General features: G+C 44.9%; 2 protein-coding genes across 4 annotated transcripts in view; both read right to left on the minus strand.

The window, feature by feature from the left end:
- The window catches only part of LOC311104284 (heat shock protein 75 kDa, mitochondrial-like), a 58,327-nt gene extending 57,231 nt beyond the window's left edge, over positions 1-1,096 (minus strand). For 2 of the 3 annotated variants that reach the window (XM_084146079.1, XM_084146080.1), the window contains exons 1-2: positions 913-1,091; positions 131-397 (exon numbers count right to left, since the gene is read on the minus strand). In XM_084146079.1, coding sequence (XP_084002205.1) covers positions 131-397; positions 913-1,033 — 388 coding nt within the window. In that variant the 5' untranslated portion in view covers positions 1,034-1,091. Of the gene's footprint in view, positions 1-130; positions 398-912 lie in introns of all 3 variants that reach the window. The other variant, XM_084146078.1, reaches the window with a different exon arrangement.
- Positions 1,097-1,550: 454 nt separating this feature from the next.
- The window catches only part of LOC311104526 (histone lysine acetyltransferase CREBBP-like), a 74,572-nt gene continuing 61,409 nt past the window's right edge, over positions 1,551-14,713 (minus strand). The window contains exons 23-31 of the mRNA XM_084146389.1: positions 14,438-14,505; positions 14,106-14,256; positions 13,597-13,743; positions 8,043-8,156; positions 7,532-7,697; positions 7,125-7,292; positions 6,615-6,773; positions 6,009-6,290; positions 1,551-5,039 (exon numbers count right to left, since the gene is read on the minus strand). Of these exons, the coding sequence (XP_084002515.1) occupies positions 2,583-5,039; positions 6,009-6,290; positions 6,615-6,773; positions 7,125-7,292; positions 7,532-7,697; positions 8,043-8,156; positions 13,597-13,743; positions 14,106-14,256; positions 14,438-14,505 (3,712 nt within the window). The 3' untranslated portion in view covers positions 1,551-2,582. The remainder of the gene's footprint in view (positions 5,040-6,008; positions 6,291-6,614; positions 6,774-7,124; positions 7,293-7,531; positions 7,698-8,042; positions 8,157-13,596; positions 13,744-14,105; positions 14,257-14,437; positions 14,506-14,713) is intronic.

A 14,713-nucleotide genomic window follows, 5' to 3' on the forward strand; every position in this document is an offset into this window, starting at 1 on the left:
GTCCATTAATGTTACCAAAGCATAATCCTATGACAATCAATGGCTAGTGAGGTTGAAGTTTCAATTGTTATAGCCCAAAACTGAGAATGTTAGCTAACAACAGGTCTGAGGTCAGAAAACATAACATCACCTTGGACATTCTCTGTGTCTTGGATGATTGTGTGCAGGGGTTCTTCCTCGGGAGCTTTCTCCTCTGCCTCTAGAATATTCTGTACTTCTGGAACCTTCTCTGTTGCTGGAGCTTTCTCGGCTTCTAGAACCTTGTCTGCCTCCAGACTGACTTTCTCAGCTTCCTTGGTGCTGTAGTAGGAGTACTGGGTCAGACCAAGGCCTGGATGGCTGGGGTTCCACATGCCGGTTCTGGACCATTGTTTCTGCTGTTGCCTGACATGAGCATCTGTTGACAGGAGAGGAGGAGATAGAAGGCGGGGTGTGAGGTCATGCAATAATCATATTGAATTTTCAAATGCATTGAGTGAGTGTCAGTGGTCATGGTTAGTTTTTCTAGAACGTCCTTGCCTTGGATTTATCTGATGCAACATGGATGAATGCTTACAATAGAGTTGTAGGTTAGGCCAAGGATATTTCCTTGGTAAAGATACTGGTCGTCTGTGCTGCGGTACATGCTAAGGGCCGGCAGGCAACTATCCCCATATTTATATGCAATGGTTCTGTCACATATGTCATTCATTCACCAGATGCCAAATATCAAAAGCAGCTAGCTAGCTCAAACAAAAATAGTTGGATGGCTAGCTAGATACATTAGTCAATAAACACCGCATTCCAGTCGTCGACACGTTCATGTTGCATAATGACAGTGAGTGATCTTGTGTACTGTAACGTTAGGCTAGCTAATGCACTGCAGTTATATGAGCTAGCTCGCTACCGTTAGCTAGCCGGCTAGCGGCTTACCTTCACTGAATGTGCTCGTGACAGTCCTACTACCCAATCCTCGTCCAGAACACAGGAGCCTGGAGTTGGCCCTTTGAGATGAACCCACAGCGAATTTGAACAATTTCAGGCACCGAGACATCTTTGACAGAGCGAGAGGTCGTTTGACCTATTCAACACACGCTGAACAGAAGTGCGACAGCACAAGTAGGACCTCTTTCGGTCGCACGAAAATGACGTAATCAAAGCTACTAACGTATTGCCTGTGTAGAGATGAGAAATAAATATGATGAAAATAAGGGCATTAGAGAATTTGGGTGCAAATGGAAAAACCCCATTCCCGGCATAAGAGTACATTTGCATTAAGACAAATCTACAATTTAAGACACAAAAAGATCTACATGTTTAAAGTTGCCAGTTCCAAAGGTCCCAATAGTTACCTTTAATTGAATGTCATTGTTGTGTAGACTGATTAAGATAGGTGTGCACTGTGCAGCAATCTATTATTTTACTATCTGTTTGCAACCACCTATATGGCACGTTTTGCTGTATGTAATCAAGTCACCTTTTGGTAAACCATTACATGATGCTGAAATATAGAAAGTTGCACCAGCGCCATGCACACAAGAAATGTAAAATATACACAAACTCCATTGTTGTCTGTTTGCACACAGTTTATTTAACAATATGGTATATAAGTACGAAATGAGTCATTTTTAACCAGTTTGTACAGTGATTCATTCTTATTTTTCTGCATATTTACATTGTCAACCTGCATGATTTACAATTGTGAACACTTCCACCTCAATTCAAGTTTAATGCACAGAACGCTCTCCAATCACAAATCAGCAAGCAGTCAAAAAGGTACACCCCCCACCACAGTTAAGCTCAGGGGGATCAAGACTTTAGATTCTTTAGATCGAAGGAGAAACAAAGCAACAAAGATGTCCAACATCTGAAAGACAGAAATACTGGTTCCAAGCCAGTAGAAAATTAACATTCCGGCACCTGTGGACGAACGAGCATTTGTGCGAGTCTCAGTTTTGCACACCTTGAATGTGGCGTTTGGGTGTGCGATAGTTCCTAGCTCTATACAAATACGTTAATATCCCAAGGACTCTTCTGCAGTATGGAAAGAAAATAAGTCTCACCCAAAGGCATGTGTCCTTTTTGAAAAATTGTACATAAGAATAATAAATTAGCCAGGAATGAAGAGGGAGCGAAGAGGCAAAACCTGGCACAAAAAGTTCCCAGACAAAATTATTTTACAATCTTCAACACAAAAACGCTATGTTTTTTTTTTTTTTTTTTGCAAAGGTACGAAATAAAAACATTGAATAATAAAATGAAATACTTTTTGTTTTGAAGGTTTCTTTAAAAAAGTCCAGAGACATAACAAAATAAAATAAACAATTAAAACAAACAGAAAGCCCAGAACAAAATTATTTTCATGGCTGGTCTGAACCGAAAAATATATGTGTTTTTTTCCCCCATTCTCCACTTTAAACAGCAATAATTATTCAAATCCCTCCGTTTTGTTGGAAGAAATAGCAGTCCCTTGGTTTAAGGAAAGGTTCACAGTCCTTAGGCCTCATCTGACTCATCTCTTTACATAGCAGTCAGTACAAAAACTTATTTGTGGAAAACACAGAAAACAAAACAAGGCCTTTTGAGTCTCTCGTCACAAAATGCTACAATCCTTCAACAAACTTCTCGAGTGAGTCTCCTGTGGTGCCACCCACCATATTCAAGTCATTGCTCAGCCCGCCACGGTTGGGTGTGTTAAGCTGCGGGAGCATGGCGCTCTGCTCAGGCGTGCCCATGTGTCCCTGGTCCATGGAGCCTGGCATGGGGCCGCCCAGACTGGGGTGGGGTGAGCCGGAGTGGAGGTTGGCGTGCTGGGGCGAGGGATGGGGCTGTATCCGGGGGGAGGGGCTGGAATGTGGGGGCTGCTGTGAGGGAGGGTGGGGCGACTGCACCGGGGCTGGAGACCTCACCTGGTTGCCCAGGGTGTTGCCCATGGCCTGGCCAGGCAGGTGAGCTCCTCCCTGGGGCTGTCCTTGGAGCATGTGGGGCTGGGGGCTCATGGAGTTGGCCTGGGCTGAAGAACCCATCTGCTGCTTCAGCATCTGCTGTTGCTGCTGGAGCATCCTCTGCTGGAGGAGGTTCTGGGCCTGGGGCCCGTCCATGCCGGGCTGCCCCATCTGGGCCATGGGGGGGAGCTGCATGGCCATCTGCTGCTGCATGCGGAGCTGGGAGTAGCTGGCTGCCCCTCCCTGCTGCTGGGTGAACTGCCCTGGAAGGCCCTGGGGCATGGCTCCTTGCTGTTGTTGTTGTTGTTGTTGTTGTTGCTGCTGCTGCTGCTGTTGTTGTTGTTGTTGCATCTGTTGCATCCGGAGTAGCTGCCTGCGGTAGAGCTGGGGGTTGCCGTTGTGTGCGGCGGCGTTCATCAGCTGTTGTCCCTGGGGGCCCATGGCGGCCATGCCCTGGGGGCCACCAACCTGCTGAGGGCCAGGCTGCTGCTGCTGGGGAGGCATGCCCAACCCCGGCCTCTGCTGCACCGCCCCAGCCTGCATGGCAGCAGCCATGGCCTGCATCCCAGCATGGCCTCCGAGCATCGCCTGGGGGTTCTGCGGTTGTTGTTGGGGGTTCTGCTGCTGCTGGCCCGGTAGTTGGCTGGCCTGGTACTTGGCCGTGCGCTGCTTGATGAAGGCGGCCATAAGGTGGGGGTTGGACTTGAGGATGTTGAGCACCTGCTGCTGCTGCTGGGGTGAGCTGGGCGACTTGAGGGTCCTCAGGAGGTCCTGGAGGGCGTTGGGGGCGATGTTTCCTGGGATGCCCCGGGGCATGCCCCCCTGTTGCTGGGGCGTCATGCCCTGCTGCTGAGAGAGAGCCTGGGGGGGCATCTGGACCCCACCGGGCATCTGAAGGCCGGGCTGCTGCTGCATCATGGGCCGCTGCTGCATCAATTGTGTGGGGTTTCCCTGAGCCTGTTGGGGGGCCATTGGGCCAACTTGCTGGGGGATGCCTTGCTGCTGTTGTTGGACCGCCTGGGGGTTCTGGAGGGGGTTCTGCTGCATCCCCCCCTGGGGGCCCCACTGGCCCTGCTGCTGCATGGCCTGCATCACCTGGGGGCCCCTGGGCCCCATCATCTGCCCTGGCCCCATCTGGCCCTGCATAGGCCCCACCATGCGGGGGTGGTTCATGGGCACACCGTTGGGCATGTTCATGTTGTAGTTCTGTTGTTGTTGTTGTTGTTGTTGTTGCTGCTGCTGCTGCTTGGCCTTGGCCACCATTTCTATGTGCCGGGCCATCTTCAGAGCGGCAAGCGGGGGCTGTTGTTGTTGTTGTTGGGGCATCAGATGTTGTTGTTGTTGTTGGGGGGGCATGTTGGGTATGTTGGGCAGGGGTGACTGCACCTGATGTAGGGGGGAAGACTGGGGCCCCGGCTTGCCCCCTTGTGGAACCGGCGTTGGCGGCTGGCTGGTGCGCCCGTTGTTGGGGAAGCCGGGTTGTTGTTGGGCCATGCCAGCTGTCACGTTGGGGGGCGGCTGCTGCTGGGGCTGGTTGTTGGGTAAGGAGGGCTGGGGAGTGTGGGTGGGCGTGTTGGGGGTCTGCCCGCCCGAGGTTGGGGTGCCGGGGGTGGAAGAGGTTGGTGGCGACGGAAGGCTCTGGGGCGCCATGCCCCGCCCGGCCATGGTGGCCATTCTTCTCCTCATCATCTGAGCCTGTTGTAAGCGGTGCTGGAGCTGCTGCTGCCTCAGCTTGTGCTTGATGTTCAGACAGAAGGGCACAGGACACTTGTTCTCCTGGCAGTGCTTGGCATGGTAGCAGCACAGGGCGATGAGCTGCTTGCACACGGGGCAGCCGCCGTTGGTCTTGCGCTTGCATCCTTTGGTGTGCTGCACCACGCGCTTCATCTTCTGGCACGAGGGCAGCGAGCAGTTGGCGTTGCGGCACTGACAGGCGTGGACCAGGGACTGGATGCAGCGCTGGATGGAGAGGCGACGGGATTCTTGGGGGCTCTGGGAGGCCTCAGCCCCGGCGCCACCCGCTCCGTTGCTGTCGTCGTCCAGCCCGAGGCCCCACTTAACCATCTTGTGCTCGTGGCCCTTGGCAGCGTAGCAGTTGATGCATAGGTCAAAGTCCTGTGAGAGAGAGAAGAACACATATCACGGTTACACTCAATAATATTTCTATGGTTACACACGCACACACATACCTGCACCAACTTGTAACAAATGTGATGACATTTAATCACAAAATGTATTTAAGGCCAGTGCAGTCAAAAACGTTATTTTCCTGTATTTGATATTTCCACAATACGAGGTTGGAATAATACTGTGAAATTACGAAAATGATGATAATGCCCCGTTTAGTGTAAGAGCTGTTTGAAAAGGCTGCTTGACATTTCTGCCTGTTTTGGTGGGAGGGAGTTTTGGCCTTCCATGGCGACATAACCAGGCGGTAAATTAGTTAATAGATCAATAAGAAAAAGCGGTTTCCAAACCTCTCTGCCATTAACAGCTAATTTTCAGTTTCACCCTCCCCACTCAAACCACTCCCAGACAGTCTTAGCAAAATTCCTGCTTGAGAAATTGCTCTTTGCTAAGAACTTTTATTTTGTAATTTTTGACCATTTAAATTGAAAACAAACCACAGAAAGGTACTTCATTGTTACCCAGAAATTATTTGATAGAGATCAAAACAGCTGCATTGGAACTTTAAAATAATTTGCCAACTTATCGATTATCTTGCAGGAGCATGTTCCCCCAGAATTCCCACACTGTCTAATTTGCATAATACCTGCCCCAACGTTAACATATACTTTGAATAAACTTATAATAAATGATGCTCTAAGTTAACTTTTTCAGAGTGAAATATTAGCATCATACAAGTGCAATGTGTGACAGAGTACACTATATCAATGTCTAAAAACAGCCAAAAAGTAATATACTTCCTAAATGCAACATTTTAAAGTGAAATAAACATACAATAAAGTACATTCTTTGCTTCTAGTTTTCAAAAATCGAACTGACAAAATACATGTATTACATTCTGTAAGAGCGTGTGTTGGTGCATGTGTGATGAATGGGCACTATCGCCCCCTGGCTTACCTCGCAGACGGTGCAGTGCCAGCGTGTCTCCACGTGGTGTTTACACTCGTTGCAGGTGTAGACGAAGCGGTCCTGGCCCTGGTTGTGCAGCTCCACCAACATACACATGGTGCTCCACTTGCACCTCCGCAGAGAGCTGAACTCCCAGTGCTTGTCCCGGGCCAGGGTGAGGAAGGCGTCGCGGCCGTCCATCAGGTCGCAGGTCAGCAGAGGGTCTGGGTCCATGATGGGGGGGAGGGTGTTGACAGAGGGTCCCGCGTGCAGGTGGATTACAAAGAACACCTGAGGGAGAGGGTGGAGAGGGAGGTAGAGAGAGAGGGAGACACGAGTCATCAGATAATCAGACAAGTACACCAGTTAGAATGAATGTTCAATGCATTGCTTCAATCTAAGTGGTATGCTAGTGTGAATATTGGATCAGAGCCTCTACAGATACTGTGACCACAGAAGTCCTTAAAAAACTGTGATCAACTGAACTAAAGGAGTAAGAGATGAGGAAGGTAACAGGGCTTTACAGAGTATTTCCCCCACTACAACCACAGACTGTATGAACAGAATACAACAGCAGTGTTATAGGAGCGGGTGGAGTGAGTGAGTGATGCCTACCTCCTTGTGTTTCTCCAGGGTGGAGTAGAGCTTCTGGGACAGGTCGTTGGCTACATTGGGCATGCCGGGCTTCTTCTTATTGGCTCGGCTCACGCTGCCCTTGTTTTTATTGGTCTTCTTACTGTTCTTCTTCTTGGCGTTTTTGCTGTCGGCAGTGTGCTGATGAGAGAGAGAGAGGGAGGGAGAGAGACAACACTCTGTTAACAGAGAGGCGATGGAGGACACATGGCCATAAATAAATGGCAAAAAAAAAAGAACAGGTCGGTGACATGTTTTGACCAAGTGGCTGACGAAAGCGTTTAAATCCTACAGACAGGAGGACAGAAATCTGACACTGGATCAGAAAACATAATCTGCCCTCTCCTCTGATAGGTAGAAGTTTTCGCCGTACTGCTTACACCAATGAAATCCTCTGAAACCTCTACAAATTCATAGGACATGGTGTCTAGGGGTCGGATTGGGTCCACCCCTCCATCGTACAAAGCACTCCCTGTCAGCACTCAGTCTTACCTCGGGGGTCTCGCAGGAGGCCACGTTCTCCTCCTTCTTCCTCTCCTCCTCCTCCTGCTCCAGCTCCTTGATGCTTTCCTCCAGCACGTTGGGCCAGAAGTCGCCTTCGAAGTAGGGCATCTCGTTGGCACTGGTAATACGGTCCTCCGTGGCCTGCTTGAAAATGTCCTGGAGAAGACAGAGAGACGACGCCTGTTACTTAGACTGTACAGATGGGGGTGATGGTGCGGGATAATGCCACACTCAAACAGCATTTTATAAGAAAAGTAAGCATGGGTCCATGACAGAAACCATTATAAAAGACAATTTCTTATTGTATCAAGTCTAGACGAGTCCCTCAGAGTTTCGATCCTTTGCCTTCTGTTTGGCGCCTCATGAACACAGCCAGGGTCCCCTTCTTGTCTCACCTTGAAATCATGTAGGATCCTCTCTGCGAAGGCCTTCTCCAGCATCTTCCTGTACCACTCCTGCAGCCTCTTGGGCTTGGGGATCTTCTGGTCCTGCGGGTGGCAGTGGAAGATGTAGTCGTCCCCTTCACTGGGGGGGCACGCCCAGATATGACCATACACATACCTGCACGGGACCAGGGAGGGAGAAGACGGCTTTTAGGTTCAACATCACGTATTTCAAGGTACTGAGACAAATATCTTGGGAATATTCTTCGTTAAGAAATTATTGCAATATGAGTATGTAATCGAGATTTAGTTATTCCTAAACTTGCCTGGACACACACTGGGATGGTTTTCCAGACATAAATTAAGCCTTGTCCTAGACTAAGAATATTCTCCACTGAAAGTGCTTTTTAGTCCAGAACTAGGCTTAATCTGTGTCCAGGAAACCAGCCCAATATGTATTTTAAGATGGACATGCAATGTGATGATTGAATGGGGGTGTTTGTCCCTGGTATTGAAAACCTACCCGAGTTTCTTGACATACTCCAGATACCCTATCAAGATCTCGTGGTAGACTGCCGTCCTCAACGCCCGGGGCTTGAAGAAGTGAATACTGTCCAGATACGATATGTAAACCCGTCTGGAGAGAAGACAAGGAGAAACACTAGGTGTGTTACACTGATAACTACAGCTAACCTGGTTAACTAGGTGTGTTACACTGATAACTACAGCTAACCTGGTTAACTAGGTGTGTCACTAGGCAGGTTTCCATTGACCCAGGTTTATTCAACAAAATAAATGTTGCAACAAAAAAAACTTTGCGGAATGTGTAATGGAAACTGCAGATATAGGATACATTTCCTAAAGATCGACAACATTTTGATACGTTCGACAAGGGTGGAATTTTATTTTGTCAAACTTTCTTTATTGCGACAAATGATGGAAACTGTTTTTTCCGAAAAGATGATGATCGAATAACGATGTCATCACATAACTAAAGCTCAACTCCACATTTAACTATAAATGCCTCCTGCTTGCAAAATAAAAAAATTATAGTATAAGGATTGTCCTGACTTTCAACAATGCCTGAATTGCTTTGCCTTGCTTTCTGGTTGGCTGGCAAGTTCCACCATCCAATTATTTCAGATCTACAGGAGTCCAAGTTTCACCATGGCGATACGTAGGCACATGCAAATTATTAGAATATGGCAAATATTAGTCATGCTGGCTTTTGCGGGCTACCTGAGACATGAAACAGATATGTGGGAGAGCATAGGCTACAGGCTGTCGCCAATGTATTAGGTCTAATGCGCAATTTGCCTAAATGGGTAATGGAAACACTTCAACCACTTAATTTTTATTCTACGCTGTAGACTTTTGCAAAAACATATTTTTTGGGGGGTGTGACGTCATTACATACAGCTGTTTTTAATCGACAAGATAGTTAAATGGAAACGCACCGTAGCATGCAATTGTCACATTTCTTTTCTATGCAAACTTTCTTAATGTCTAAAAATCTCTGGACAAGTTCATGGAAACATAGCTACTGATAACTATAGCTAAGCTGGTTAACTAGGTGTGTTACACTGGCAACTATAGCTAAGCTGGTCCCCTTTGCAGAGAATCGCAAGCCTTGCACTCTTAAGTCTTCCAATACTTTGGCCAAGATGGCAGCATGTCAAGTCGTTTGTCAAGTCGTTTGTTTGTGACTAGTACATTTTAACCTACTAATAATCTATTTATTTATTTATGGTTGCGTAACTTCGTTGTTGCGTAGTGCAAACTATTTTATTTTTGTTGGTGTAAAGATCACGGGTCCTCCTCAACTCGGAACTTCATTACTTGAAGTTTACCAAAGTAACCCTATCTCTGGCTGGCCTGAGTTCCTCGTTAGTCCGCGGAGTGTCTTGTCCGAGCTGCTCCTAGCTCTTCGCCTGGCTGTCAGTGGCAGCTCAACCCGTTCTCTCTATCGCCCTCAACACCCAATCTACTCACACGCGCAAACACTCACATTGACTCACATACACGCTGTCCCTCTCTCCACTTACCTTCGTTGGCCTCTTGTTTTTTGGTCAGAGAAAATGACAATTTACGTGGTATTGCTTTGTGCACTGACTTTATTGAACTCTGGAGAAAACGAACATTGTCGCAGGGTGAGTACATCTGACAATGTACTCTCGCGTCCATTAGACATTTTGTCTGCAGGAACTCGCTCTTTTTCACTCGGTCCACTCGTCCAAGTGCCGATGCATTTGTGGCATGATGTGAACAGTACGAATTTGTGTCACTACCAAAGTCTAATGGTTTTAAATGACTGTTTTGTATTGTCTGGAAACTCACTTGTAGAATTTGCTTGCAGTAGGTCTCTTAAAAAAGAGAAGCCGTGCAAGGTTATTAAACAGAGGTGCCTAGTTATTCTTTTGTTGTTGATATCAGGTAACGTGCAACCTAACCCTGGCCCTGATATGCAATGTCTCCAAACCCCCTCTGATTTTAAATCAAGATCTGGTTTTGGTATTTTTCATTTAAATGTACGCAGCCTGTTGTCAAAAATTGATGGGGTTAGGATTTGGGCTAAATCAACTGATGCTGATGTAATTGTGTTTTCGGAAACCTGGCTCAGCAAGTCTATTTTTGATAAGGATATTTGTATAAGTGGTTACAATGTTTATCGTGCAGATCGGGTTAAGAAAGGTGGGGGTGTGGCTATATATGTAAAATCTAAATTCCATGTAAGTGTGGCAAAGTCTGAAACTATTTGTAAACAGTTGGAATTTCTTGCTTTGAATATTGAGGTTTCAAAGGGCCTCTCTATAACTGTGATTGGCTGTTATAGACCCCCCTCTGCTCTTGGTGATGCATTTTCTTCTTTGACGCACCTTATGTCTAAACTTCTTTACAGTGAAATGATCTTGATTGGTGATCTCAACTGGTGTTGGTTAAAGCCGGTGTCTGATGATTTAAAAATGTTTTGTAATTCTATGAATCTTACCCAGTTGATTAATTCACCCACTCGCCCAAATCTTAAATGCCCTGATAAATCTACCCTGATTGATTTGATATTGACAAATGTTCCACATAAATATTCTGCGGTTGGTGTTTTTTGTAATGATTTAAGTGACCATTGTGCTGTTGTTGCTGTTAGAAATACTAAGGTTCCAAAGACAAATCCACGTTTTATTCGTAAGAGAAATTTGAAGTGTTTTAATGAGCAGGCTTTCTTTCATGATTTGTTTTATTTTGACTGGAGCAAGATTGAGCTTATCCCTGATGTGGAAACTGCCTGGATATTCTTTCATGATGGTTTTTTCCAAATAGTAAACAAACATGCACCATTCCGCAGGTTCAGGGTTAAAGGGCGGGATAATCCATGGTTTTCTTCTGAGCTGTCTTGTATTATTCACGACCGTAATCTAGCCTGGGCTAAAGCAAGGAAATCTTGTTCTGATGCTGATTGGCTTATTTTTAGGCAGTTAAGAAACAAGTGTTCTTTTCTTCTCAGGAAGGCCAAGTCTGAATATTTTATGTCTGTTACCACTGATAACCTGAATGACCCTAGAAAGTTTTGGAATGCTATTAAGTCTATGTCTGGTAACAGTAATGTTAATGAATTACCGTCATGTGTTTTGAAGGACTCTGTTGCTATATATGACAAAACTGAAATGCTGAATTGTTTCAATGAGCACTTTGTATCATCTGGTAGGCTGTTTGATTCAGTGTCCTCTGTCTCTGTACAACCATGTGTGGATGAACCAGTGTCCTCTGTCTCTGTACAACCCTGTGTGGATGAACCAGTGAGAGCTGGTCAAACTTGTAGTTTTCTGCCATTCTCAGTGCAGGTGGTACATAAAGCCCTGAAATCCTTAGATCAAAGAAAGCCTGCAGGTCCTGATCTTTTGGATCCCTGCTTTTTAAATCTGGCAGCTGATTTCATAGCTGAACCACTTACATATCTGTTCAATCTAACCTTGGAATGTAATGAAATTCCAAAGATCTGGAAATCAGCATTTGTCCTACCACTTTTAAAAGGGGGAGATCCAACTCTTTTAAATAATTATAGGCCAATCTCAAAGCTGTCACCCCTGGTGAAAATACTTGAAACCCTTGTAAGTGAACAGCTAAAAGAGTTTTTATTTACTAACTCTATTTTATCAATGTATCAATCGGGCTTCAGGAAGAAGCATGGCACAATTACAGCAGCCATTAAGGTTTTAAATGATATCACTGAAGCCCTTGACAAAAAACAGCACTGTGTCTCACTTTTTATTGATCTCTCTAAGGCTTTTGATACAGTTGATCATGCTATACTAAGGCAGAGATTGTTGAGTGTAGGTCTTTCGGAGCATGCAGTTGCATGGTTTGCTAACTATCTGTCTGATAGAACTCAGTGCACTCAATTTGATGGGCTTATGTCTGTTAAATTGTCTGTCCTGAATGGTGTGCCCCAGGGCTCTGTACTTGGTCCTCTCTTATTCACTATTTATATTAATGATTTAGACAAAAATGTCCAAAATGCACAACTTCATTTTTATGCTGATGATACTGTTATTTACTGTTGTGCCTCATCTCTTACAAAAGCTTTCCAGAACTTGCAAACTGCTTTTTATACTGTTCAACATACCTTGTGTCAATTGAAGCTTATCCTCAATACTGACAAAACTAAACTAATGGTGTTTTCTAATGCAAGAAATAGACCTCTGAACCTTTCACCTGTTACTACCTGTCAGGGCAAGGAGATTGAGGTTGTAACCTCATATAAATATCTTGGAATTCTAATTGATGACGGCCTCTCTTTTAAATTGCATATTCAACAACTTACAAAAAAATTGAAGCTGAAATTGGGATTTTATTTTAGGAATAAGGCCTGTTTTTCTTTTGAAGCCAGAAGGAGGCTAGTATCAGCTACATTTATGCCTTTACTAGACTATGGGGATATTTTATATATGAATGCTTCCGCTCAGTGTTTGAGATCAATTGACACTCTTTATCATGGTACTTTGAGATTTATTTTAAACTGCAAAACCCTTACGCACCACTGTACTTTGTATACCAGGGTTGGCTGGCCTTCTCTAGTCACTCGTAGGCTCAGTCACTGGTATACTTTTATTTACAAAGCCATTTTGGGTTTACTACCTTTTTATTTGGGCATTTTTATTGTTCAGAAATGTGGTGGGTACTCTCTTCGTTCACTGGACTTTATCCTGCTAACTGTTTCAAATGTCCGAACTGAATTTGGTAAAAGGTCTTTTATGTACTCTGCGCCATCGTCTTGGAACACCTTACAAAATAATTTTAAACTGGAAGAACTTGTCCCGATTGGTGTTTTTAAATCTCTGATGAAGGATTTTGAGGCTGATTCCCTGACCTGTCAATGTTTTTAAATTTGCTGTTTTTGATATTGTTATACTCTTGTGAATTCATGAATGGTTTTTACTAGATTACTTGTAGTTTTTCATGTTGTCTGTCTGTAATTTTTTGTAATGACTTGGTGCTGCCTATCTTGGCCAGGACGCTCTTGAAAAAGAGATTTTAAATCTCAATGAGCCCTTCCTGGTTAAATAAAGGTAAAAAAAAAAAAAAAAAAAAAAAAAAAATACTCAATTACGTAGGCTACTGTTCAGAACAGTATATACTCTACTCTTTAAAAGAATACTACATATATTATCACCATCCTCCTCCTCCTCGTTCTGAAGTGTTAGTTACCTGGTGTTGGGGAAGGCGTGTATTACTGTTAAGTGTATTTTAAGAAGTGTATTATGTTGTGTTATTACTAGGTTATAAAGTGTTTACCTGGTGTTGGGGAAGGCGTGTATTATGTTGTGTTATTACTAGGTTATAAAGTGTTTACCTGGTGTTGTGGAAGGAGTGTATTATGTTGTGTTATTACTAGGTTATAAAGTGTTTACCTGGTGTTGGGGAAGGAGTGTATTATGTTGTGTTATTACTAGGTTATAAAGTGTTTACCTGGTGTTGGGGAAGGAGTGTATTATGTTGTGTTATTACTAGGTTATAAAGTGTTTACCTGGTGTTGGGGAAGGAGTGAATTATGTTGTGTTATTACTAGGTTATAAAGTGTTTACCTGGTGTTGGGGAAGGCGCACTCGGAGCCGTACTCCTGGACGTGCATGCCGAAGAAACACACGTCCACGCCGTCAATCTCCTCAAACGCAAAAAGTGCTTTGGTTCTGTAAGGGAAGGTCTCCTGCATTTCACCCGAGTCCACGAACCTGAGGAGACAAACACAGCTAATCAATTAATGAGTGAGTTAAACAGATTTATATAGTGCTTTTACTAGTAAGGGAGAAATCACCACATCCACAACCACATGGAACATCACTCATCATTAACGGTGTAGACTCCTTCTGCCACAGAAACTCCTCAGCACTATCAAGAACACTACCGCTCCATCCCTTTCCAACCAAGGTGCATGAACAAAGGAGCAAACTGAAGATGAGAAACATATTGGAGCAACTCTTGGAAGACAACTTTATTATAATAATCATCTCTCAACCTCATGTCCAATAAAATGTTTTTAAAAGTATTGATAAGGGTCCATTTCACTGTTGTACCAGCTGCAGTCCTTCCTTACCTAGATTTCATGCCAGGTTTGATCTCAACATTTTTGTCGGAGCTGGCCACCACCCGAACAAACACCTCCCCGGCCTCAGGATGGTTCTGCCTCTTCAAGTACTTATTCACCCGGTCCTCGATGTACATTCCCAACCTCGTCGTCTGTAGCCCTGCGAGACAGATGCCATCAAATACTTTAGTTGTCTTACAGGTTATACAGATGCAGGTCATATCAAAACTCACGTCCTCATCACGAGTTACTGAAATAACTCTGATCACACATACATATCACCTATACAATGGTGGATCCACTCAGATCACCACAATTATTCAACACACACTCAAACTTACTTTTGGCTGCAAACTTGTTATCCTTTCTCGTCTTACCGGACTTCTTCAGACAGTTGTCGCAAATGAAGCTGAGGGAAAGATAAGTGGAAATGTCAAATAGCTTGTTGAAGCATATCATCAACACTGATCAGAAGACATATAGGGGTGTTAGTCTGTTAAGGGGTACATGAGCTCCCGAGTGGCGCAGCGGTCTAAGGCACTGCATCTCAGTGCTTGAGGCGTCACTACAGACCCCCTGGTTTGATTCAAGGCTGTATCACAACCGGCCGTGATTGG

This window comes from Coregonus lavaretus (assembly GCF_964263955.1).
Source record: "Coregonus lavaretus genome assembly, chromosome: 28".
In the NCBI taxonomy this organism is placed as follows: Eukaryota; Metazoa; Chordata; class Actinopteri; order Salmoniformes; family Salmonidae; genus Coregonus; species Coregonus lavaretus.